The sequence below is a fragment of the Alternaria triticimaculans genome, assembly GCF_023758025.1.
Source record: "Alternaria triticimaculans strain BMP 0046 chromosome Unknown scaffold_3, whole genome shotgun sequence".
Taxonomy (NCBI): Eukaryota; Fungi; Ascomycota; class Dothideomycetes; order Pleosporales; family Pleosporaceae; genus Alternaria; species Alternaria triticimaculans.
Window position 1 is genome coordinate 1,505,226 of NW_026055960.1, and position 24,539 is coordinate 1,529,764.

General features: G+C 53.2%; 11 protein-coding genes across 11 annotated transcripts; 5 read left to right on the top strand and 6 right to left on the bottom strand.

Annotated features, from left to right (window-relative positions):
- Nucleotides 1-962: 962 nt before the first annotated feature.
- J4E78_003194 (uncharacterized protein) lies at nucleotides 963-1,755 on the top strand (the record flags this gene model as incomplete). The annotated part of the gene is made up of 2 exons (XM_049363834.1): nucleotides 963-1,077; nucleotides 1,133-1,755. The coding sequence occupies 2 exons, from the start codon at nucleotides 963-965 to the stop codon at nucleotides 1,753-1,755; spliced, it is 738 nt and encodes a 245-aa protein (XP_049224499.1).
- A 374-nt stretch (nucleotides 1,756-2,129) lies between these two features.
- Nucleotides 2,130-3,173, bottom strand: J4E78_003195 (uncharacterized protein; the record flags this gene model as incomplete). The annotated part of the gene is made up of 2 exons (XM_049363835.1): nucleotides 2,130-2,662; nucleotides 2,735-3,173. 2 exons carry the CDS (start codon nucleotides 3,171-3,173, stop codon nucleotides 2,130-2,132), a joined length of 972 nt encoding a protein of 323 aa, XP_049224500.1.
- A 1,320-nt stretch (nucleotides 3,174-4,493) lies between these two features.
- J4E78_003196 (uncharacterized protein) lies at nucleotides 4,494-6,609 on the bottom strand (the record flags this gene model as incomplete). The annotated part of the gene is made up of 2 exons (XM_049363836.1): nucleotides 4,494-6,354; nucleotides 6,401-6,609. 2 exons carry the CDS (start codon nucleotides 6,607-6,609, stop codon nucleotides 4,494-4,496), a joined length of 2,070 nt encoding a protein of 689 aa, XP_049224501.1.
- A 3,638-nt stretch (nucleotides 6,610-10,247) lies between these two features.
- J4E78_003197 (uncharacterized protein) lies at nucleotides 10,248-10,812 on the top strand (the record flags this gene model as incomplete). The annotated part of the gene is made up of 2 exons (XM_049363837.1): nucleotides 10,248-10,470; nucleotides 10,526-10,812. The coding sequence occupies 2 exons, from the start codon at nucleotides 10,248-10,250 to the stop codon at nucleotides 10,810-10,812; spliced, it is 510 nt and encodes a 169-aa protein (XP_049224502.1).
- A 547-nt stretch (nucleotides 10,813-11,359) lies between these two features.
- J4E78_003198 (uncharacterized protein) lies at nucleotides 11,360-11,912 on the bottom strand (the record flags this gene model as incomplete). The annotated part of the gene is made up of 3 exons (XM_049363838.1): nucleotides 11,360-11,505; nucleotides 11,553-11,612; nucleotides 11,702-11,912. The coding sequence occupies 3 exons, from the start codon at nucleotides 11,910-11,912 to the stop codon at nucleotides 11,360-11,362; spliced, it is 417 nt and encodes a 138-aa protein (XP_049224503.1).
- A 417-nt stretch (nucleotides 11,913-12,329) lies between these two features.
- Nucleotides 12,330-14,664, top strand: J4E78_003199 (uncharacterized protein; the record flags this gene model as incomplete). The annotated part of the gene is made up of 3 exons (XM_049363839.1): nucleotides 12,330-12,808; nucleotides 12,873-13,327; nucleotides 13,373-14,664. 3 exons carry the CDS (start codon nucleotides 12,330-12,332, stop codon nucleotides 14,662-14,664), a joined length of 2,226 nt encoding a protein of 741 aa, XP_049224504.1.
- A 542-nt stretch (nucleotides 14,665-15,206) lies between these two features.
- Nucleotides 15,207-15,899, bottom strand: J4E78_003200 (uncharacterized protein; the record flags this gene model as incomplete). The annotated part of the gene is made up of 1 exon (XM_049363840.1): nucleotides 15,207-15,899. One exon carries the CDS (start codon nucleotides 15,897-15,899, stop codon nucleotides 15,207-15,209), a length of 693 nt encoding a protein of 230 aa, XP_049224505.1.
- Nucleotides 15,900-17,110: 1,211 nt separating this feature from the next.
- Nucleotides 17,111-18,625, bottom strand: J4E78_003201 (uncharacterized protein; the record flags this gene model as incomplete). The annotated part of the gene is made up of 1 exon (XM_049363841.1): nucleotides 17,111-18,625. One exon carries the CDS (start codon nucleotides 18,623-18,625, stop codon nucleotides 17,111-17,113), a length of 1,515 nt encoding a protein of 504 aa, XP_049224506.1.
- A 1,184-nt stretch (nucleotides 18,626-19,809) lies between these two features.
- J4E78_003202 (uncharacterized protein) lies at nucleotides 19,810-20,985 on the top strand (the record flags this gene model as incomplete). The annotated part of the gene is made up of 2 exons (XM_049363842.1): nucleotides 19,810-20,110; nucleotides 20,432-20,985. 2 exons carry the CDS (start codon nucleotides 19,810-19,812, stop codon nucleotides 20,983-20,985), a joined length of 855 nt encoding a protein of 284 aa, XP_049224507.1.
- Nucleotides 20,986-21,521: 536 nt separating this feature from the next.
- J4E78_003203 (uncharacterized protein) lies at nucleotides 21,522-22,283 on the bottom strand (the record flags this gene model as incomplete). Its single annotated transcript, XM_049363843.1, has 3 exons — nucleotides 21,522-21,803; nucleotides 22,048-22,122; nucleotides 22,278-22,283. The coding sequence occupies 3 exons, from the start codon at nucleotides 22,281-22,283 to the stop codon at nucleotides 21,522-21,524; spliced, it is 363 nt and encodes a 120-aa protein (XP_049224508.1).
- Nucleotides 22,284-22,770: 487 nt separating this feature from the next.
- VTC1 (vacuolar transporter chaperone) lies at nucleotides 22,771-23,220 on the top strand (the record flags this gene model as incomplete). The annotated part of the gene is made up of 2 exons (XM_049363844.1): nucleotides 22,771-22,804; nucleotides 22,859-23,220. The coding sequence occupies 2 exons, from the start codon at nucleotides 22,771-22,773 to the stop codon at nucleotides 23,218-23,220; spliced, it is 396 nt and encodes a 131-aa protein (XP_049224509.1).
- Nucleotides 23,221-24,539: the final 1,319 nt, after the last annotated feature.

Here is a 24,539-nt window from a genome sequence, read left to right on the forward strand (position 1 = left end):
CAGCTTATATCATGTGAGGGATTCGCATCGGCCGAACAGTTCTTGGTGACATGTCTGCTTGGTCGAGTGGGGTTGGTCCTTAACCGGCAATTAGTGTTCCCGTCGCTATATGCGTCGCTCAGAATACCTAGGGTGCTTTCCAGATGGATCGGATAAGCGATGCGTCTCAGCTCTCGTGTGCTCGGCAAGCGTTGGAGTTCCAGGGGCATGTTGTGCTTCGAGGTGGTTGAGGAGGTGGGATGTCTCTGCGAAAGAAGCGTGAATTAGGACTAGAGCAACTGGAGGGAACCAGGCGGGTCGTGTTATGTAGGAACAGCAATGGATAATATTTTGTGAAGATGAGTAAAATCCAAACGATGGTGATGGAGAAGATAAAGCTCCCACCATAACAAGATTAAACCGAATTTATAGTTCAGCTTCTATGCGAGACCCCAGGCCGCAGTACCAAGAACGGCTCAGGGTTTTCGCAATTGCCGTTGCTATATGGAACGCGATATCTGGATCAATCAGGCGCCAGCTAGGCCTCGTCGGAGGCACGTGAGACTGCATTTCGTTGGCGGAGAAGATATCAAGAGGTATTAAAAGGTTGAGCCGCGCATGATGGATGGGAAATTACCCTAGCCGAGGATTCTTATAACATAGGTAGAGAATTGAAGACGTTACTATCATGGTTGCAAAGTCGAGTGATACAGTCGAAGATGATGCATGCAGGTCCAGCGCGCTAATCCCAGGGTCCAGGTCCAGATCTCCCCCACAAACGTCGTCATCCGTTCCGCCGACCCAAACAGTCCAACAACCCGGTTGCCTTGCCGCACGCGCGCAGGTAGCCACCAAAGGCCACCTTTCAGTCACCCGGTCTCAGTTAACACATAATCTCGTCTAATCCTTTCTCACACAACATACACTCAAGTCCCCGAATCCTCCAAACCCCGTACCAACTCGCGCAAAAGACACAGAAAAAGATGGAGAAACTCAAGGAAGCCGAAACAGTAGCAGCGCAACGCCTGCGCAAGACGTTCAAGTACCCGTCCGAATCCGACGATGAAGATACCGTAGAAGCGGGTATGGACGAACAAGGTATCCTTCCCTCTCCTCCATGCCTCATCCCCGCCTTGCTGACAGAACTACACAGACCGCGCAGCCCTCCTCCAAACCCTCAGCACACACGACACATCCACGACGCACACATATACGCTCTTCCTCCTCGCGCTACCCTTACTCCCCACACTCCTCTACATCCCGCGACTATTCGCCGTATCCACCCTCCCGATCAGTCTAGTCTCTATCGCGAGTCTGCTCGCAACAGCGTATACGTTATACTTCCTGCCGCTACCACCGACGCAAATGGAGCCAATCGATGGTGTAGACGTCACACCCTCAACACTCCAACAGCCATCGAAAGGGAAAGGGCAGGCTAAGAAACCTCTGGGTGGATATGGAATCTACAACAAGACACCGTCGTGGGAACAACCGACTGAGAAGAGTGTAAGGCGGCCTGTACCGTACATCTCGGAAGAGGCAGCGGATAAGATAGCGGATTCTATTGTGCCAATCAACAGGGCCGTGTGTGGGCTACTGGCGTTGTATGAAGTCTGGCAGGCGCGTGGCTGGGGTGAAGGGCTTATGGTGGGAGGCGGCTTCCTGCCGGGCGTAATATGCATGATCATTCTGTGGGCGAGGACGGAGTTGAGAATTATCGACATGGATACGTTGGAGAAGATGAACAAGAGTGCTGCACAGGGGAAAGCAAATTGAACACAGATAAGCTGCGAGTTTTGGAGTTAAGTCATCGGACGGTCACGACTAAGATACCCATCCAGGAATGCATGATTGGTCTTCTAGCTGTAATAACGATATCATTAGGTTGTATGTATGGGTGAAGGAATATGTCCGTGATCAATGTCATGTCATGTCGAATACAAAAGTCCAACGCTGCGCTGTACTATGCTGAGCTGTACCAAAGATGCCAAACCAACGCCGCGCTCGCTGAAAGTTACAGATTCCAAATTTCTCTTTTTGCGTAGCCAGCACTAGGCGTGTCATGGGCTAGCTTCTAGGACTTCGGTGTCCAAGTCAATGTCTGTGCGTGTAATGTGCTCGAAGAGGTTTGAAGTTGATGGAAGAGGTTCCTAACCACGCTTCCAAAACTGGTAGTTCTTCTTTTGTGGCTTCTCGTTGGCTTCGCCGGCGACGACGTTGGTGTCCCTGATGCCGCCTGCCTCTGTGCCAGCCGCGTCCATGTGGTACGCCTTCTCATTTCCTCTCTTCTTGCCTTTCTTGACATCTCTCCTTGAGGCGCAGCAGCAGCAAAGTCCCATCTGTACGAGCCAGGCAAAGATGGCGAAAGCACTTGCCACCCACATGAAGGCGAAGAGGGTGGTGCCTATCTCTGCCGATATGTTTAGCTCAGCCACACCACCAATAGTGTTGCGGAAGATGATGAACATGACGGTTGCGATGACCGAGGCGACGGTTACGAAGAGGGCGTTGAGGAAGGCGAGGATTGCGACGACGAGAGTAAGCCAGCGCGTGTAGACGGAGATGGGCATGACGAAGATGAGGACGAAAGACAGGACTGTTGCGGTGAGGAAGAGACCGAACATCCAGTTGGAGACGAGATGAATAAGGTCGAGAATGTCGTTGATGTCGGCGGGAAGGTTGACTGTAGACATGCATGTTAGTTACTCTGTTTCCAATGCACGATATCTAAGAATCGGGACGTGAAGCAACTTACTCGAAGCCCCGGAAAGAAGCTCATTACGCAGGATTTGCACAGGGTTGAACCAGTATAGCGTCTTTGGCTCACTGCAGAAAGTCACGCCCTCACCCGCGTATCCCTCGCAGAAACCCCATAGCCCAACTTGATAGAAATCATGCAGTCCCAGCGTTTGCGCGATAGTGTTGATAAGAGCGAAATTCGGTACGCTGGCAGGCACGATGTGGCTCAGGTCGAGGCGAATGAAGTACCAGTTCTTAATAACGGCCTTGTTGCGTACACCAGAAATGTTGACCAGGATCAGGAAGATGAGTGTGATGAAGAGGAAGAAGGATGTGATGAGCGCCCATATCTTGCGTGTGCGGGTTGCGCGCTTGATTTGTTCTTTGCTGAGGTCTGGGGCGGTTTGCGTGACGGCGGTGTCGTCCGACTTGCGGCGGCGCGAGAAGATGCCCATGATGGACGACTCGGAGATTTCCAGGCGTTGAAAGGGAGAAGAAGTAAGGCGTGCTGCAGCGGAGGATTGTGAGAGAAGAAAGTGAACAAGCAATGACAGGGCCTCAGACGAACGACGTAGAGAGCGCAGATCCGAAACGTTTCGTCGATTGAATGTCCAGGCCTTGAATGCCTTGAATCCGGGGCAACGCAATCTCCTACGCGCGTGCAGCAGCAGCAGTCGTGTATTTTATGGAGCCTGGTCGAAGATCGCGAGCTATGACGTACGGGACCCCTAACAGCAAAACTAGACACCGCAAGAAGGCGCTGGCGACGCGGCGCCCTTCTCACCAACGACACACATCGGCACTAGGCCACGCGCCTAAGACACCAGAGGGCAAATCATTGCGCGCGACTGAAGCACCGGCGTGGCGCACGTTTGCTATGAGCAAGGTCTGGCCGGTACGCGCGTGCGTGGCTGGTCATGACGTCGCGCTGGGCACTGTTTACTGGTGATGGTTGGGAGTGGAGTTGGCTACTGTGTGGCTGTGCTTGCTCTACTACGGTGTGGATAAAATGGAGGTCAATGTATGTAAGAGTGAGATTTTCGCGGGTAATAGAGGAGCGGCGTCGATGATCTACATACGTGGATAATTCTCTCGATGATGGCGCAGGCGGATGCGGAAGGATGCGAAATTGCGCTAGGCTTCGGATCTGCGCGGCCAGACAGCAGAGGGGGCATCGCGAATCCACACTATTGCATGGCTCGACGTTGAGGCTCCTTACTAGACAAACTCGTGTTCGGGCGGCTAGCATCACTAGTTACGTCTGATGCACAACATCACGCGTGGCCAGTTGAATGCGCTTGAAGTAATGTTTTCTCTTTCCATTCCTCTATGTGCTCTGCTAGATGTTCCACAATCACTCAAGCCTCCACGGTCTCCAAACCACCAAGCTGCCCTCCACATCTCAACTTCGCCATGTCGCAGCAACGCAGAAGAATAAAAATTAGACATTGGTAAACGCCAGCCCATCGCTAAACCGCCCTAGAAACGAGTAATCTGCCGGTCATTCGTTGCACAACCGCGATGGAGAAAAATAGGAAAGTGTACTAGACGGACCGTCTGTACAGGTTGTTGCTGTGATGTGAAGATGGAGAGTAGCCAACGCGCGCTGTGTCTATGCCACGATACCAAGGAAATCATCAAGGCCGCTAAAAAGCAGTGTATAGAGAACAAGTTGACATAATGAGCTTTTAATGTTCGGTCGAGTGTGCGGAAAGCTCAGCCAGCGAGCAGGATGTCTGTCGTCAAAGATGTGTGCTGAAGAAGTCGCGACTAGTTTAGGCGCCCTCTACCATGTTCATCCTGGGTTTTAATTGCACCATGAAGTCATCCTTGGTACCCAGAACGTCCCTTGGTATCCTGCTGACACGGTTGGCTCCGCTGCGAACAGCAAATCGGCCAACTGCCGAGATGCCAGAGTGATTTGATCGGATTGAGCCAGCATCTGAGGCACCGCCACCGGCAGGGTCACGTATACGAGCAGGTGGTGCGAAATCGAGCGCAGTGAAGGTACCAGACTTGCGCATCAAGTAGGGACTGGGTAGCGCTGGCAGTTCGTCGTAGGATCCGACGAGGGGTGTGTGTGGTCGTACGGCCGGGCTGTATGGCCTGGGAGTTCCAAGAGGGCTGTCAGGTCGTACGCCGTTTTGCCTCTCGCGGAACGAGACTGGCGGTGCAAAGTCGGCGGCGTCGAAAACCATGGAGCTCTCGGTAAGCTTAGCGGGTGTTGGGAGGGAGGACAAAGCGGATGGAGGAGGCAGCGGCTTCTTCATTGGCGGAGGCAAGCGTCCGCTCATTGAAGACATGCCACGCGGAGGTGGATATTGTGAGGAAGCCATGGAGCCGTTTGACATGTGCGGGCCACGAGGACCAGTGGCAGTGTTGCTTCGGAACCGGGGAGGAGCACGCGGGGGAGGAGTCATGGCACGACGAGTGATGGGCTCAGCGAACGGGGCGTTCGGCTGAGCGACAACGAAGGCACCGGTGCGAGGGTCGAAGACAGTGCCGTCTTGGTACTCCGAGCCGTAGTCTTCAACGTAATCGGTGTATTGGTGGCCGCCAGCAGGCTCAGGCTTCGAGTCGTCAAAGTATTCCTTGTAGAAAGATCGGATACGGTTGGCGCGCTCCTCGGGGTTCTCCTGAGGGTCATCGGAAGGCATGGGACGGAGGCTCATGGACAGACGGTTAGAGCTGGGGGCGAAATCGTCGACTCCAAGACCAACGTTCTGGGGACCAGTCGAGTAGCGAGGCTTAGGTGCAACAATCTTGGGTCCCTCGCTTTCCTTGGGAGACGGCGGTGTGATCTGGAAACCATCGCCGTAGCTCGAAGTGCTGATGATGCTGTGCGTGTTGGTGTTCTCTAACACAACAGCTTGGGACTTAACGCGTGGCAATGTGGGGATGTCGTTGGTGGTCTGGACGGGTGACTTGCTGACTTGCTTCTCGGTGACACCAGGCTCAGGAATGGAGATGGTGGGAACATCGGTGGGCTTGAAGGCGGCGTATTGGGTGGTGGGCTCATCTGAAGGCGAGGTGGCTGACGGAGGCGAGATGGGAGACGACTTTTCTTCAAACCGTGGGTTCAAAGGACTGAGAGGAATACCCGCCTCAGGGAACTTGCTGTCTGGGGAGCGCGAACTGTCAGGGGACAGAGACTCTCCGCGAATGGGGTGCGACGTCGACATCCTCTGTGCATTCTGAAGAAGGCCAGCCTGAAGACCTTCCTTCCTTGTTCCTGCGCTTGAAGTGGTGTACATAGATCTGGCGTCGTTTCCATAGGGGCCGCGGCTTGCGCTGCGGATGCTCTGGTCGTCCTTCAGATAGGCTACGGGGCCGTAGGGGTCGTGAGGATCGTGTTGCGAACGCGATAACGAGTGGAACGACTCCCGGGAGCCATGCAGGCCGACGGGCAGGATGTACGGGCTTCCAGTCTCGATCGAGAGACCTCGGTCGTGGCCTCCAGGGATTTCCTTCTCTGACACGCTCATCTCAGGACCTCCCTTCTTGCCGGCCTTGGCGACACCCTCCATGCCCCAGTCGTGCGACTTGTACTTGTCTTTGGAGTCTTCTTCTGCGAGCTTCCTCTTGTTCCTGCGATGTAAAAAGAATAGGACGATTGTGACACCGACGACAGGTACACTACATGCCATTAGCGCATTCACAGCTGAACAGACAGCCAACTCACATGATAGCCAGTGCGATAGCAATGGTTGGTACTTGGGTTGGCTTGGTGCAGCCAGGATCGCTGTCGTTGGTACATGTTGCACTGGCGCGGGCCACCAGTACACGTGAGGCTCGTTCAGCTAGTTGGATCGTCTGGCTTGCACTGCTGGGAGAGCCAACGTGGATGTCGCGGTGCACATGGTGCATGTGTTGGTGATGTGAGTGCGGCATGGCTCTAAGACCGATGTCGCATGTGAGGTCGCAGTCGATAGAGCTAGTAATGGATCCGGGGAAGCTCGTCCTTGGTATTGTCGACGTGACGCTACGATGCAGGTATTAACAACGTGAAGTCGTAACTCAGTCGTGACAGCTAGCTGGCAGAATAGTATATGCGAAACTCGTTCCGGGGTAGTCGAGGAGTGAGTGGACGGCAATAGCCAAGGTGACAGCAACACAAGCAAACAAACTTCGGCCCAAAAAAGAATGACTGGGGTAAGATACGATAGAGCTGCGAAGGGTGCTGGTGGTGGTTGCAAAAAGAGCGACAGGCCCACGGAGAGGTGAGTTGAAGGAAAGAAGACGGATGGGCGCGAAGGGTAGATGAGGCGCCGCACAGGAGCCTGATCTCCGGTTCTGGCTGACAGGCCTCCTGATTGGGCGGCTGTCTCAAGCCTTGCACGGGTCAGGCCTGTTACGCCGAAGCAGAGAGTGAAGGGCCCGCGTTCGTCCCTAGGCGCAGCCACACGTTTGACCTTGAGCCGGCCCGCTGATTGCATTCACGCCCTCGCCCACCGCCCGCTGCGTCCCGACGTCTTCACTGCTATCGTGTCTCTCTGCACGCAATCGATAGAGCTATCGTCGTATTTTCCCAGCTGCACATCCACCCGTCAGCTGCACCCGAAACCCCTACTGGCCTGCAGCTTCAGGAGGCAGCTAGGCCGCACCGTTTATTTTGGATCGCGCCCGTGCGGACCCGCTAGCCGTATTGGGCGTCGCTACTGCAGGAACCCTTTCGTGAACTTCCGTCATTCGTCGGTTCTTCTTCAACAACAGATTGTCGACCAGGGCTCCCGTTGTGAGCTCCAGACCATACGACCGCTCAGAAGCGCCCTGGGCCCCTGAACCATACTATGTACACGCGAACGCCCGTATCTCCACGCTGCAGTATCGTGCTACGTTCCCCGAAGCACAACAGCTCAGCGATCTTTTTTCGCTGCATAGCCACTCTCGTCCTCTGGTCGCCCAGGACCCGCAAAAACACAATCCTCCCCCTTTCCGATGCTGTGGAGCTCAAACTGGTCCAGAACAAACCCGCTCCACGCTGTCTTCATTTCCCGATCCCGCAGCGGCCGAGCGTTGGTTGTGCACGACCTGCGACGGCCTTGCGTTCTGCATGCAGGCTCCCCCGAGCCCGCTTCCGCTTAACAACCGTCATTTATCGAGATTGTGCCCTTCACCCGTCATATTTGTTCTGCTCCCCTTTTGACATGTGAAACTCTTCGCAGCTTTGTGAAACTCATAGGCATTGAATGCGCAGAATGGGGTTGCAGTCGTGCATCGCTTTTTGTACGACGACTGTTGAGGCACGAAGGAACGGCCAAATCTGCCTCACCGCCACGAGCCTCGCCCTACGAGACCCCTTCATCACTAGGGAGATTACCCGTCTTTCGCCATCGGAATCGCCATCAAAATCGGCTTCTGGTGTTTGATGAGCGCATGGTTACCGGCATAATGTCTAGGCCTTTACTACAGCCTCGCGTGTACGGCTTTGTTGTCGGGAGATTACTCCATGTGATGTCATGTTGGACGACAGTGCGCTTGAGTAATTCATCGTTAACTTTCAGTTTTGAGTCTACTTGTTAGTGAAAGGGTATATCCTCGTCGCGCACGCACGCATTGAGAACGACTCTTTGCGAATCTTGAATCATGATTCGATCGACAGTGGTGTGAACTGTAACCCTAAGCGCCAGAAAGTGGGTTGTACGACAAGTGTCACAACTTAGACTTCGTGGCGGGCGACCTTCACCTTTCCATGCGTTTTGGGATCTACGTATTCCTGGTGGAATATCTCGTTCTTCATGTGCGTCCTGTTTTGATGGTAGTAGATTCGAGTCTTGCTAGTTTCCTTTCCCGGTCTCCCACATACAAATGCAGATGCTATGTGACAATCTGGGAGCTGGACTTTCTTGACGGTCTCGACATGAGCTGGATCGTAACGTCTGTAAATCAGCTCTTAAAGTATACATCGCTTGTTTTCCGACTTTTGGGCATATGGACGATCAACAACTACTGTCGTTGGGAGTTCCATGCCCATTGCGGTTCGAAACAAACGGACGTACACCGGCACCTCGAAATGCAACCAGTGCCGGTGGGCCAGCTTCCAGTGATCCCCAAAACGCGATGTCATGGGATCTTCTGCAGACTAATGTAGACAGAGGTCGGGTTCACACAATCCCAATGGATCTGGGGATACCAGGTTGAGTTTTTACTCGATTGATTCGGCCGTATGCCTTCTGAGATCCATGCAAGGATTGATTCAATGAAAGACGTTTGCCTGTGAAAGAAGCCTTCGATCGATTCGATAATCACGCGCTTGCTCGAAAGATCCAAACCGGGAGGCGTGAGACCCTATATGGTACGGAATGATTGGAATACCAGAGAATAATTTTTGCACGCTTTAATGACGGGCTCGTTTAAGAGCCAAGATGTCATCATTCCCGACGGCGTACATGTTCATGTTGTCACGCCGTTTTTGATTTAATGAGTAGAAGTCGGTGGCGTTGGTATTGTGCGCTTGGAAGGGGATATATCGGCTTCATACGCTGCCGGACATTCTCTTCTTTGTCGAAACTTTGATTGGGTCATGTCGTAGGCGCCCATGTTCGGCAGAAGTCCAGCGGGGACTGTGATCGATTGTATAGCGTCTGTGTAGAAGTCGTGAGATGCTTGGAAAGTGAACCAATATCCGCTGGATATTGGGAGCGACTCTGTTTGAAGATATAGCGAAAGCCAATTCGGTTGCATCCGGGTTTCTAGTATGTCATGACTGTAACACCTTAGCATGTATCCTCGAGCTGATGTTATGCATGCTTTGGTGATGCAATAGCTTTGTGGCGTTGATTACACGGGCAAACTCCGTCTCGCGAAGTGCAACGCAATTACTTCCTGCTCATCCGTACACGAAGGATAAGATCGTGTTCGCAGTACCTTTAAAGCCGTCAGAAGGAGCTCCAACGTAACAACTGATCTGTGCAGGCTCATGGATGTGGTATACACAACTGCCGGATGTTCGAAAGAGGTGGGCTTCCTCGCGAGTCAAACCGCATGCTCTTGCTAGCACCGACGATGATGTCCGCGGACGGGTAGTGGATAGTCCCTCATGACGAAAAAGAAAATTTGGCACAGCGAGCCGCGCAGCAGTATATATGCAGCGTGACCTGGGTCACGCCGCACGACGCGGGCTTGCAGGTGTGTGGCCATACAGCATTAGCGATGGAAGCCGACAGAAGCGATCGTGGGGACAGAACGTGGCTGGCTAGGAATGGGTTTCACCGAGGAAGTACCGATTGACTATGACGCATTGGCCATTCTCCTCTCACGAGACAAATCACCATCGAACAACGAAGACGTACATGCAACACGACATTGACCTGTTACCGACTCGCTGCTCACCCTTCACACCCTCTTGCTACTTTCTTTGATTACATTAACCACCACTCCGCCCAAGCTCTGACGTTGGATCTCGATAAGGGCTCATCCCCAGCCCTGCAGCTCGCGATTCCCTTTGGTCCCTGCGCTGCGTAGCTACGCCCCACTGCCACCCCAACTTCTTAAGGGTCCGATCTCCCTACACAAGCCGCACCAGCAACATGTCGCACTTCACCAACATGGCCGCCCCGCACACGCTATCTCCTAGGAGTGCCACACCAAACTCTGGAAGCCGAACGATGGAGGTTCGACCTCAGCCCGTATTGCGTCTGTCAGCACCTTCCGGTGTGCTTCGTCTACGCGCAGAGCCATCAGAACGCCGACACATTCAATGGGCCGAAGACGTCGTCGACAACGAAGGCATGGGCAAGAAATCTTCCAAAGGTACGACAATCCAGTTCGCGCAATGCTATCATGGCAGGGACTAACAAACTTGAAGTTTGCTGCATCTACCACAAACCCCGCGCCGCTGACGAGTCTTCTGACGACGACTCCTCAGACTCATCGTCAGACTCAGATTCCGACTCCGAGCCCGACAACAGCACCGCAAGGCCTGCTGGGCGCATGGGTGGAGCGCGCGGCAGACGGCCACATCAACATGCCCACGACGATTGTGAGGACGTCCACGATCACGGCGAGGGATCGAGTACCCCGCAAAAGCACAAGCGCCAACGGAGGAAGCCAAGCCCAAATGCCTACGAGAAGATGCCGAAGCAGAAGAAGTAAGCTGCGCTCTAGCTGGTAAACTCTCAGTGTCTACTGGGGGTTGGTCAGTACGACTTGGAAACGATTTTCATTGCTTGGAGTTACGGGTGTCCATGAGGCACATCATGATTTGGACTGCGTCATTGCATAGCGCTGGGAAAGGACTTGGATAGTCCGCAAAACGTCGCCTTTTGTGGCTGGACGTGAGACATTAGATGCAGATAAGCATTATCTTGTAGCATTAGAATTGCACATGCGAGGCTGGGAACCTCAATTCCTACTAGACGTCTTCTCATCCTTCTTGTCTCCGATTGGTGCAGTCTTCACCGTTCTTCCGTGTACACGCTGTTCTGCAGTTGTGAAACCAATCGCAGCAGACGTTGGGCTCGGCTGCGTGCAGCTCTCCTAGCGAGACATCTTTGCTTGCAATGTCTTGCGGATCAAAGTACGAAGACATGCACGTTTAGTCGATCACGCGTCGATTATCGCCCTTGTCGTCCGCCCTTACTCGTAGAGTTTCCAGCAGCGCGAAAACTCAATCAGGTGTCACTCCACGTGTCAGGACCGCTCAGTCGTCTGCAGTGGCTGCATTCGCCTGTTCTATCACCGCAGGAGCGTGTTGTGTAGGAATGCGGACAAGCGTCTGGGGCAATGGTGGCCCATCTTCTGCCTTCTTTTCTGTCTCATCCTCGTCTTTCGGTTTTGGAAGTTTTGCTTTTTCGAATTAGTGTTTGCTGGATTTGTGAGAATGGAGAACATACTTGACGCCATGTTTATAGCTCTTAGCACATTATGCCAGTTTGATAGCACTGCTGCGACCGCTGATCAACCGCAACGTTAGTATGATGTTCCTGTTGTGCCGGCTGCGAGATCTGTCGATCCAGCTTTCTGCGTGCGACGCCTGACATACCTTCTGTTCCATCTGACAATGTCGATAGCTTATCAGCGAGCATCTGCATCTGGTCTGCAAGTCCTCCGCTTAACGCTTGGAGGTCCTTCAAGTTGGCTAATTCGGCTTTCTTTTCTGCAATGCGCGCAAGCAACACGGGTGATTGTTGCTGGGACCCGCCCATTGACTGGTTGCGGAGATGTGAGGGCAGCGGCCGTGTGAAGTTTGACATGTTTCTTAATAGGTTAACTTTAGTTGACGTGGTCCTGATTGTGGTTGACGAAGTCGAGGTCGGAAATAGTAGGGAAGTGTTTTTGGATGTGTAAATGCGCCAACAGGAGGAAAGTCTGCCCCGGGGAACACGTGAAGGCTGCTGTGTCGAGCTTTTGCGTTTTTCTCGTCTGGTGAGATACGTAGGCTATTACCACATCAAATGCTGCCCTGCTGCATTGGTGAACGCGTTCGTGCCCCTCTCGTCACGTGGACGCGCCCTTGGCGCTAACCCGTCTGAACTTAGCTTTGTTGCTATGTAAACATGCAATGACGAACACAGAAGGAACACCTACCGACGCCCTAGAGTAGCAACGCCACGACAACTGCGCGACCGTCTACAACACTATAATTAATCTCGACATACCTATCTGCGCATATGGCGCGTCTCAACGAGCCGCCGATTGCACCCCAGCCGTCGGCGGAATCCATCGAAGCCCTCAAACGACGCTTTCTGAGGCAAAACCGCGAACTCGCAAAGACGAATTCGATCCAATCTATCCGCATCCGCAGCCTCGAAACTGACTGTTCGCGACTTCTTGCCGAGAATTTGGCATTGCGCGAGCAAGTCTTGAATCTCCACAACACGATTGAGTCGCGTCCGGCACTCGACCAATTTGATGTTGTCAAAACACAGCTTGAAGCCAAGCTATCAGAGCTCAGCAGCCTGGTAGCTGGCCTATCGCACACAAGAAGTGGGGGTGGGAAAGACAGAGGAAGACGGAAAAGCCAGATGACTGCGAAGAGGAAGAGCGGAGAAGAGCGGCAATGGAGGAGTGGACTGGGTCTACAGGAGGTTGAGAACGCCATGCTCCCTACTATCACGGAAGACAAATACTATCCTCGCAGGACAATGGGGTACGTCTGGATCGCGTTCCAAGCAGTGACACGTACAGACGCGCATGAAGCTAACTTTTTGTAGTGCGGATGAGCTTCAGCAGACCTTAGAAGACCCAGACAGTAAATCCCCAGACATTGGCCCTCCGCCAGTTGCCCGATTCGAAGACGAAGACCCCATCGGTTTCGACCCCAGCCCCGCGATAGAAGAACAGCGAGAAGAAGCTGCAGACGACGGTGAACCTGCACTATCGGTGAACCTCGAGACGCGTAAGAAGCGACGCGAGAGCGGGCCCAAGCTCAATATACGTCGTGTATCTCTCTTCGAATCACCGGAAGAGTCTGAAGAGCCAGTCGCGAAGCCTCTGCGCACCGGGGCCAAGCGGAAGTTCAGCGTTCAAGAGGATGAGGAAGTGAACCAAGCCAAGAGTGATGCTTTCAGGTTCAGCCGCCGGAATGCCCCAGGTGCTTCGGACGTGGAGGCGTCAAATGATGACTCTAGACCCTCTGCACTAGAACGCCCTCCCGTCCTTTCAGCTAGTAAGTACCCCCAAAGCAATAGTGTACACAAATCTGACTTGGTAGAACCCGTCAATACCGATCCAGTCTTGTCGCCAAAGAAGCAACGCTCTTCAGGTCAAGACAAACCAGACAAGCCAGACAAGCCAGCACCTAAGGCTCGCAGCCGCCCTCGATTGAACATCACGCGCAACACGACGTCAGAACTTCCGCTTCTACCAATGCCTGAACCTGTGCCTACTGCTGAGATTGTGCTTGACTCTCTACCCCCGAAAACACCCGCCGTGGAAGAGACCTTCTCTCCACCATCTACAGAGCCGTCGACACAACGACCAGACAACAAGGATACACCACCACCAGGGGATCTCAACTCAGTAGATCAGACCGGTCAAGCCGGACGACCGGGTAGACGAGCCCGTCCCCAAGTCAGTTACAAAGAGCCCAGTCTCAATGTGAAGATGCGGCGTCCAGACGCCAAGCTGGTCGACGCGGTGATCGATCGCAGGGCCAGTGTAGATACTCAGAATGTACCTTCTACATTGGTCAAACGGGACGCCGATGGCGAAATCGCGTGGAAGCCGGTATCGGCAGTCACTCAACCGAGGGTTGAGGAAGAAGCTGAAGCTGGAAGCCCGTTGAGACAGAAGCTTGACCGGAACCAAGATTCCAAAGCATCGCCCGCGTCAATGGCTGAGCCAGAAGAACGATCAACGACCTCGAAAGCCATATCCGCGCTCATTACCGAGACTAGCACTGCTAAGAGAAGAGTGGCTACTTCAACTGCAGGACCAGTGTCGGAGCCTCTCACCGCCAAATCTGCAGATCTTGCCCTCTCCAGCAAAGATACGATAGCTGTGAGACAAGCACCACCAGAGAAGGACACTTTGGCTGTATTCGACTTCACGGACTCGTCACCTGCTGACACTGGGTCCAACCCACGTGCCCGCGTCAACGAACTTGCCAAAACAGCGAGAAGCGCACGGCGACACTCCGCTATGCCTACATCTTCCTCGTCAACGGTGTCGGACGAGCGCAGGCCCGAAAGGGAGAAGACTGAGGGCGCGCTCCCTTCTTTGCATAAGCGCACTGGCAGCGGAAACGTGAAAAGTAGCAGTACTACGAACTTAGCGAGGAGCAATAGTACTAATGGTATTGTTAGGAGTACGTCGAGTGCTCGAACGGCAGTGAAAGAAAAGAAGCCTTCAACTATAGGAGCTTTACCAGCCAGTGCTAGCACGAACGACCTCGGGACGAAGGTCGATGGTGTGGAGGACGCAAAAGTACGGGACAGAGAGAGGGAGACGAGCACGCTGAGAGCCGAACGCGCCGCTAGTCGACGGAAAAGTATGATGCTTTAGGGATAAGTGCAGAGTGCAATGTAGACATGGAGGCGTTTTTTCTGGTGTATCGGCGTTCTGAGGGTATGACATGAGCCTTTTCTCCATAGCGGTGGCGTTTCTTTGCGAATGATACCTGATCTCACGAGATCGTCTCTGGTTTAGTGTAATTGGATCGCCTTATGACTATTATGAATTCTGGTGTAACGATGCATTCTACAATTCTCTACCTCATTGTGTTGATGACATGGCCTTTACACATATGTGTTTCACAATACTGTTTCTTCGAAAAGATTCTTGTGGGTCTTTCTTGTGTACTTGTGCATCATCGACTGCGTATGGGATTGCAATCATTACTTTAGTTGGTGGGAACATGGCTATGGAAGAGTCCTTCTGTTAGCAAACTACACGCGGACAAGAGTGAATGATGGTGATGATGTAAGTGATTGTATTGGTGTACGATATATGTCTCCCCCTCCAAACACACCTCTTGACTTCCCTCAGCACGATGAAATGAGTGTCCAGTCCCTTTGCTCGAAGTAGCATCTCTCTGAATGCCACATCTAACGGTTCCTGTCCTCGTACCAGTCCTTGCTACCATTGTTGCTGAAGACCCTCTTGAAGCCCTTGGAAACAGCGTCAGTGACGCTAAAGTCATTGAAGAGCCACTGGTTGCTGTGTCGGCCATAGTACTTGAACTCCTTAGCTTCCTCGCTCTTCGCACTCCTGCCGCTGCCAACGCTGCTTTGGGTGTTCCTGCGGCTGCGCTTGTGAACGCGCGGCTTGCTGAACTCGCCTGGCGCGACGCCGACACTTTCAGCGTGCGTCTTGGAGCTGGGCTCAGCATGCATGACGCGGAGACCAGAGTACTGCGAGTACTGAGAGTCGTTGGTGCCCGTTGTGGACGTTGTTGCTGATTTGGTAAAACGGGGCATGACGCCGCTGTCAATAGAGGTGGATCGGGGACGTCGCTGGGACAGAACTGAATCGGAGGCGGTATCTCCATTGGTTTTGGTGATGGAGTTGTTGTTGTTGGATTTGTTTTCGAACGAGGCAAGCCTTGAAGTCAAGTCTTGTGCGTCGATGCGTTGGTTGTTGTAGTCAGTCATCGGCAGGATGGTCGGGGACTGAGTGGTAAAAGTGATGACGTTGGGGTCTTGGTTGATAGTGGAGTGTGTTTGATAGTCTCGAATCTTGTCTGACTTTGATGTTGAGGCTATTGGTTTGGAACTGATGCTCGTAGGTGGTACTACCATCGATTGTGGCAGTGTATGCTAGGGGTATTACTCGAGTATATATGCTTTCTCTCAGAGCACGCCAAGACTACGTCCTTCACCTCAAAATGCAGTCAAGACTTATTCCCGCTCCCAAGCCTCTTAGGTGGAGTCACAGGCTCGACGTAGGGGAAGTCGGCTCGGCACAAACGTCTATCTTGGCCCAACCATAAGCTTCATCCAACGCTAATAACCCACTTTATCCTGCAGTGTTCTCAGTCTCGTTCGGTTAAACGCTATCGTACGCCTAATACGAGAACACATGACCTCTAACCCTTGCGCGTAACGGTCAGCCTTACGGCTGTATCGGCACGCAAAGAGACCGTGCTCTAGCCACAGCAAGCCACACCCAATCCCCGGTTCAGTAGCAACACATTATGCAAGGCCGCGAATGCATGCTCCTGCAGCATGACATCGTTATCACTAGCCACGGCTGGGCGAGACTCCGATCTTTCCGGCTAGCCACTTAGAGATCTAGCTGTGGCTTGTGAGCTGTGGCTCGTGGAGAATTTAACAACCTTAGTCTCGGCCTTGCGGCCTGAAGAGTTGAGCCGCAAGAGTCGGTCAAGCCACACGACGTTGAAGGGCCCTCAAAGTGGACACTAGGTGATTTGAATGCTCAATAGATTCGTCAGGAATTGAATACGTTGCCGGTTTTCCACGCCGTAGCCAAAAAGAAGCTGTCGTCTTCGGTGACAGATGACATCGACGAATGTCAATGAATGCAAGGGCTGAGCGCTGATGTACCTCGAGCGAAGAATCAGTTTTCGATAAGCAGCCCCGGAACATTGGGCACGTCTCGAGCAGTGGCCGAGGATGTGCTCTCCGTGGTTGATCTCAGGTTCGGACGCGCGTCGGGACGCATGGAGGATGACGTGCAGAAGGAGACAAGGAAAGAGCTTGCAGCTAAAGCTACTTTGTGGACTTGGAAGGACCATGAGGCGCTAAAGAATCCTGAGCATAGAGTAACAAGAGTAGGAAGCTGCATCTGACTGGAAATAGGTTCGCTTGCAAGCCGAAACGCAGCTTCGATTCTTGAAAGTTAACATTCGAAGCCAAGCTTTCTCTACAGAAGCACAATATCATAAGTTGTGTCGTAGTGTAAGAACAACGCCATACGCCGCATCATCGTAATGGGTATATGGATATCAGAAACACCTGCCAGCGCCGCGCATTGTAATTCAAGCACCAGTTCATACACCTGGGACACCTCCCTTGCTCCGAATGCGCCCGTCCTTGACCGAGCCTATTGTGACACCTGCTTCGCCAGTCATCCAACCTGGCATTTTCTCCCCATCCACAATACCCTCTTCAACCAGTTGTCTGATGCCAGCGAAAACATGCGTTCCTTGGAAAGTGACCCGCACATTCGGTACCCAGCCTTCTTCGCTTTGTATTTCCTCAAGATCTTCCGCGGTTCGATCGAGAAGAGAAGGACGGCCCCGTCGTGCCTGGTGGGAACTTTGGGTATCGAGGTTCGATGTATCACCGTCTACTTGCGTCGCAGTGCTGCCATTGACGGGAGACGGAAATGGGTCATCAATGCGAACTTCGACTCGTTCGAGGCCTTGACCATCGTCGGGCTGTGCCGAGCTACCGAAGCGGCCAGCAGCTATCTCCTTTCTACGTTTGGCCTCTGAAGACTCTTTGCCATCCAGTGTTCGCTTAGGCCTGCCTGGCCCAGTCTTGGGTCCACCGGCGGCACTGCCCTTTTCGCCTGCACTCTTCTCTTGTCCGTCGCCTTTTTGTGTGGTAATGAAATCTAGTGCATTCTGGCTGAAACTATGATCCTGAAAGATGCTCCAACCACCTGCTGCTGCATTGCTCTTGCCGGGACCGCGGTACGTGAGCAGCGCATCAAGTGACTTGGTAGTAAAGTTTGTGCTTGTCAACTGGTAACGCGCAGAAGGTCTCGAGAAGGCTTTCGGTATTGCTTGTTGCACGATGTCCCTCAGATGCCGCCCCTCATCTCCGACGACCTGGCCGGTGAGCGTTGCTAGCGACGAATATACAAAAGGCGAGCCATTTGGCCAGACGAAGAATACGGCTTTCGCACTGTCTGTGCTACTAGACTCTACGGTCAGCGATGCCTCGTTGCTGTAGGGCGAATCGTGTATGTAGACGCGTAGTATGGTCATGGGCGATGTTTTTATCCGTGTCATCAGGTAATGCGCCTTCATAAGCGGCGTCAGTTCTCTTGCGAGATTTGACATGAAGGTTTGCGCCTGGAAGCGTGGGAGGTGGTCTGAATCGTTTGTGACTTCCATGTCCGTTACTGGTGATCGCGCATTCGGTATCTTGGTAAGACGCTTGGCCGTCCAGCGCAAGGCATTTGGGTGATCGAGGAGATACTGGATCTCAGCCGTTGCCAGCTGATACATGGATATGCCGTGTCGCCAGTCTCCCTCGAGTATGCGGTCGAGCACCTCTCTCCTGCCACCTTTGCGCGCGGCAAGCTGCTTGTACGTCTCCTGGAGCACCTCATAGCTTTGCGCCGGCTCGTATATCTCCTCCTCATCCTCTTCCTGTGTCCGATCGCCGAGGAGGTATGGCTTGCAGAAGTCGCGGTTCTTCTTGCTGAGCCATTGCAGCGCGAGCGATACGAGGGACTGGCGGGAGAGCTTGGTGAAGGTTCGCTGGACTTCGCGGTGGTTTACGGGCAACCGGTGGGAGTGGGGGATGTTCTTGTAGTCGGGGGCGGTAGCCATCACGTCGATGCGCCTTTGGTCTACATGGAGGGGTTGCTGGGCGTTGTTGATCGGACGATGTTATCGATAGTGGAGTCGCGACGCGTCGAGAAGGAACGTGGGACACCACGTGACATGGCCTCCCCACCTGGCCATCGCACTCAGCCTTGGAGGTACCACGTAGCGACAGACATGTGCTCTCAAGCCACGAATCGCCTCGAAGCGCTTGAATTTGAACATTTTCGATCTGGTGTCTTTGACTTTGGCCCTTGTGCGGCTAGACATCATGATTGTTCCCCTACCTAGGTAGTCTCCAGACCTACCGTGGTGCTGGTCCGTCATAGATGACCATATAGTATTACCAATGTTGATACACATGAAGCTGTCCCCAAGGATTCTTCAAGATCAATTCAAGACTGTATCTCGTTGACAGCCATACGTACTCCTGCGGTCGCATACACCTGTACTATGGCTAGGAATTTTTTACCTTGTTCGCCAGACTCGAGTGAGGATTGATTACTTGTTTCTTGCCGAAGATAGCATGTAAATGCCGCATGGAAAGTGCCGTCTCTCAAATCTGGGATCCACCCAGATCGCCGGTCCAGTCTCGGACAAAGACGCTCAAACACGATTGGCTGTCGGCAATTTGAACGTCTTGATTACAAACAGTCAGTGTTCAGCTGTCGTAAGAAGGAGTCCTGTGTGCTGACGGTGAGAGCGGTCATGAGAGACTCATCGCTTCATCAACGTTCAGCGTTCTCGGTCCAAGCAGTTACTCACAATTGCCTTTACATTCAAGATCTCGAAGTTGAACGCAACAGTCGTTTGCAAGTCCAACCGCACGTGGGGTGAGGCTCGGCGTAAACGCGGCCTGGGGTTTACGGTCGCTAATACCAAGTAGTCAGCTACCGCGGGGCTCCCATTGATCGAGAACGCCCTTCGCACTTTGACGTTCATCCACGTCACGACACCCGCACACATCCCTCTTGCTTTTTGTACTCTCTCCAACGACTCGCGCAAGAGAACGTGTACACCAATTCAGCGAACTACCCGACGACGCCGCAGCAAAATTCACTCTCGCAATACCCGCTTCTGCCACGCAAGCGCGATCGGATCGGGCCCGGCAGAGAGCCGACTCCCACTTTCTCAACAGCATATTACCAGCGACTGGACTCCATCGTCGTCCGGATAGCAAACAAACGCCCATGTCCGCCTACAAAGGGCAGCGAGGGCCCAACGTGTCCCAGTACATCGCGAACCTCAACCAGCTGTCGCCACAGCAGGATCTGCTTGCTGAGCCAGCGGCCGCCGAGGATTTCTCCGACTTCCTGAACGGCGACTTCTTCGACGCGGACGGCGCTCGCAACGCCAGCGTCGACTTTGCTTCTACCAGTGACTTTGGCCTCGGTTTCGAAGCCGAGCAAACACAGCCGTTGAAGACGGACGGAGAGTTTCCGCGCAACCCGAGCACTAGCGTCGACGCGACCATGGACTTCAATCTGAATGGTAAGCATTCTCCCGTTCTTACAGCCGTCCTTTTATCCTGTCGATCGGGTTATTGCCAATCGAGTCTCGTCCTTGTCAGGCATCGTACTGTTCGTCCAATTACGCGGACGAGAGGCGCATGCACACCCCGCCTTGTGTGCAGTATGCATCGTCACCCCACACCCTATGTGCTAGCCACTCACCACATGGGATGCTGATGCAGCTAAACATCCCTGCAAGCACGTAGTTGGTTGTTGCGCTGAGCAGAAACACCACACATTCACCTCACCATCCGACTATCGTAGCCTTGAACACCCATGGCTGACTTTGATACACTCATAGGCGACTTCCCGTTCACCGACTTCAACAACTTCGGTACGGCTCCAGCCTTTGACCCGTCTATGCCACTGGCGCACGCTCAGCCTGCCCACTACCCGCTCGCTCCCAACTACGCTTCGCCTTCCTCCTCACTATCCCCTTCCGCACAAGGCTACGACCAGGCTTCGAAGAAGCGCAAGCTCGACAATGCCGCTCCCGTCATCCCGCAATCACTCGACGAGAACGCGCGCGTAGCCGCTGAAGAGGACAAACGTCGCCGTAACACTGCTGCGAGCGCTCGCTTCCGCATCAAGAAGAAGCAGCGTGAGCAGGCCCTCGAGCAATCTCAGAAGGAGGCCCAGGAGAAGGTCGCCAAGCTAGAGGCTACCATTCAGCAACTGCAGACAGAGAACGCATGGCTGAAGGGCCTCATCACTGAAAAGAACGGCGGCAAGAGCACTACAGATGAGCTCCGGGCGCTCATCAGCAAGCGGGAGCAAGCCGTAAACGGACGGAGTAGCACTACGCACACAGATGGCGTAGGCACCCAGGCCGAGAGTCAAAAGGCAGAGGCCTAAAAGCTGTTCTTCGTTCTTGATCTTCTTTCTCTGTACCCTGTTGCTTACTTGACGTGGTCATTCTTTACTTTCGCGTACTGAGCGTATACTCTGCCACACTACTTCCATGGTTGTAGGTCGAGACGGGATATGCAGTGGGATCAGTAATAGTATGCCATGATGTCCATGTAGACGAGCCCACGAGTAAATAGTCGATACCATATTCAACACATACAATGCAATTTCAACTATCATCGCGGCAAAAGACATTACGTGAAGAAGTAGTAGGTATCAATTTCGCCATATCAACTCGAAGAAGCGCAAGACTATGCACACTGAGGTTTCAACGCCATACCCATGAGAAGAAGAACATCGATCTCGAAGCAAAACCCATCCCAAGCTCACCTCTTACCCTTGAGCAAGCCATTCACATAGCTCTCGCTCGCCCCCACCTTCGCATACTGGGTCTTGGCTTTTTCTATCTTGATTGATCGTCTGTACGGGAGATGCGATCGCTCCCATACGGGAGCATCATCGCCCTGGGCGCTATAACCCTTCTAGATAGCGATCCAGGTAATGGTAATGACGATGTCCATGCCCTTCTTCTCGGCAGCCTCCCACTTGTAGCTATATGTGCCATCCTTCTCGTTGTTCCAGAAGGCGCCGACTGCGCTGTGCATGCCGCGGCGTCCGTGCTTCTCGGGCTCTGCGGGAGAGCCAATGTGTTGGATTACCGTGCTGTTGGCGATGTACTTGTAGGCGGGTTGAGCGGGAGTTTCAGGGGTGGCGGTCTCGGATGCAGGTGTGGTCTTGCTGATGAGAGTCTTCAGGATGGATTGCTGGCGTGGGCGTTAGCAGAGGATCTAAGTGAGATGAGGTCGCGTGCGTGGCTGCGCAGATCGGTGTCGCAACCATTCGCTGGCGCCTTCTGTTGCCAACAACAGAGCCTTGAGGCTCTCGCAGGTGTGCGAAGCCGCCTGAAGTTGGCTTCTTCTACATTGGAGACCGGATGCGAACTTTTGACGGGGCTAGTGGCGCATATGGTTGCGCAAGCTAGCGCAGGGAAATATAATTGAGACTTACGATGATCTCGCTGTTCCACTCTCCAACCTTGGTGTGGTCATATGATTCTGCGGAACCGATGGCTTGCTCGCAGGCCTAAATGCCATTGTTAGCTCATGCACCTTCACCCCGAGACATGTAGGGTGGTATACCTGTTGGGCAATTTGCTCCAGCTCGGAGGTGGGAAGCGGTGACGCGGACTGTCCTCTGTCAGTATACATTCCATGCTGTAGGCCGGTGAAGATACGTACTGCCATAGCGATGATTGATGTGTGTAGGGATTATTGATGCAGGGACGTGTTGACTTTTAAAGTATGTCGATGCCTAGGACGGTGATGCTGTGCAGTGAACAGTGTGAATGTCGTGTTTACTCCCAGGATCAGTGTTTGGCCACAGCTAGCGTCGGCGGCCGGAGTTGGACGTGGCACAGAGGGACCGGGCCATCCCCGCATGCAGCCTCACAGCCAATGAGCGTCGCCTATGCAACGCTGTCACGTGGGCGTCATGATAGGCCGACGCAAGTCGCGAGTGCATGGGTTCCCATCGCGACCCGCAACATCGAGCTTTGACGGCACAGTGCAGCAGACTTCTTCTCGACAACTCTCTCCTGCCACCACTCTCTTCGTCTGAAGCTGCACCAAGCATTGGATTCACCGGCGCCCGTCAATTGCCCATTCTACCTTGTCAGGAACACCATCGCAAAGCTCGCGTCGCAACTTCAGTGGGGCTGCTATCACCATCGTCATGTCTACCCAACCGCTTCTCCAGACTGCCCCGGGTACGTCGCGTCCTCCTGCCCTCCGCAAATGCGCTTACTAACCCTCTTCTCTAGGCAAGCGCATCGCTCTCCCTACGCGCGTCGAGCCCAAAGTCTTTTTCGCAAACGAGCGCACCTTCCTTTCATGGCTCAACTTCACCGTCATCCTCGGCGGCCTCGCGATTGGCCTACTCAACTTCGGCGACAAGATTGGCAAGATTTCCGCCGGCCTCTTCACCCTCGTTGCCATGATGGCCATGATCTACGCCCTCTTCACCTTCCACTGGCGCGCAAGGAGCATAAGACTTAGGGGCCAGGGCGGCTTCGACGACAGGCTGGGTCCCACCATTTTGACCATTGCCCTGTTTGCCGCCGTCATTGTCAACTTCGTGCTGAGATTGACAATGGGTAATGAGCAACATCATGGCAAGAACTAGAGGAAATGGCACAATGGGTTGATGCACGGTGGGCGCATTGGGTGGTATTCATTCTGCGTTTCTATGAAGCGCGAATGAGTATGCACAGTTCAAGAGGAAGGAGGGAGTGTGCAGAAAGAGGATGAGAACGGGCAGTCAAAAATCACATGGGCAACGAGAACCGACGAAGACCACATCGTTGGAGCGGTGGAAACGGCGTTTATTCTTGCGCGTGAACATGGTTATGTTATTTGAGAGTATTGTACAACCACATAATGTCACGGACGTCGAAGTGAGGCGTTTATCATGTTTACATTGGCTATTTGACCAGCTTCATGCTTGAACAGGTACTAACTATACAAACTCTATTAGCAGAACAGGGAAATTGCAAATCGGTCGCACTTATCAGATGAACCATGTTGACTGTAGGGATAGTCTTTGGGACAAAATGAGGACTTCCTAGAGTTTGACAGTAAAGGTTTAGATACAATTGAAGTTAGTTCAGAGAAGGGAAGACCCCCATGAACCACGGACGTATTATAGGGATGTATCTCTGTGATTAACCTCAAACGAGTACCATGTTGAAAGAGCTGGTACTGCCACAATAGCTTAGGTGCGCTCAAAGGCGCAAAGTTACTCAAAATTAATCCAACTGCGGTGGTACCTGCTGAAGATGTGGATCTGTAGAACCGTCAAACGCCGCTGAGATTCGACGTTCATTTTCCTACCAGATGAACCTCTGTAAGTTACCAGGCTCGTTAGCCCACGTAAACGTGCGGAACAGGAATGTATACGAGACTGCCACATTGATTGCGAGCAGCCAGACAGTCTCAATAACCAGTCTAATGTCGTATCCGTTTCTCGAGTTCGTGGTTCGACCACACGGCACATAAAGCCGCCAGATGATCCACGGAAGGATGAAATAACGGGGCTCTACAAGAGGGGCAGTGACCACTGATAGAGCAGTCGTGGCTAGCCATATAATAACAAAGCTTATCTGGCAGGATTGGCGATCAGCTGTGTCTTTGGAAAGGTCGGTCTTGATCTTTCCTTCCGGTGCTTGCTCCACCATTCGTGAGACTGTCTTCGTTGGTGAGGCAAGCGCTTGAATCGTGGACCATGCACAGGCGTAGTATGCTGGAATCGCAAGGTATTTTAGTGCTGGATATAGTCGGAGCATCTTGAAGACGTAGAAAACATAGTGTCGGTTGTCGGCCAAGGTGTATGGGTGAATAATTGTGTTGAAGTGGACGGCAAGGAAGCTGCAGGCTAGGAAAAGCCCAGTTGTGAGCAGCGCTGGAAGCCCCAAGCTAAAGGCGATACGGTAGTCGTGACACACT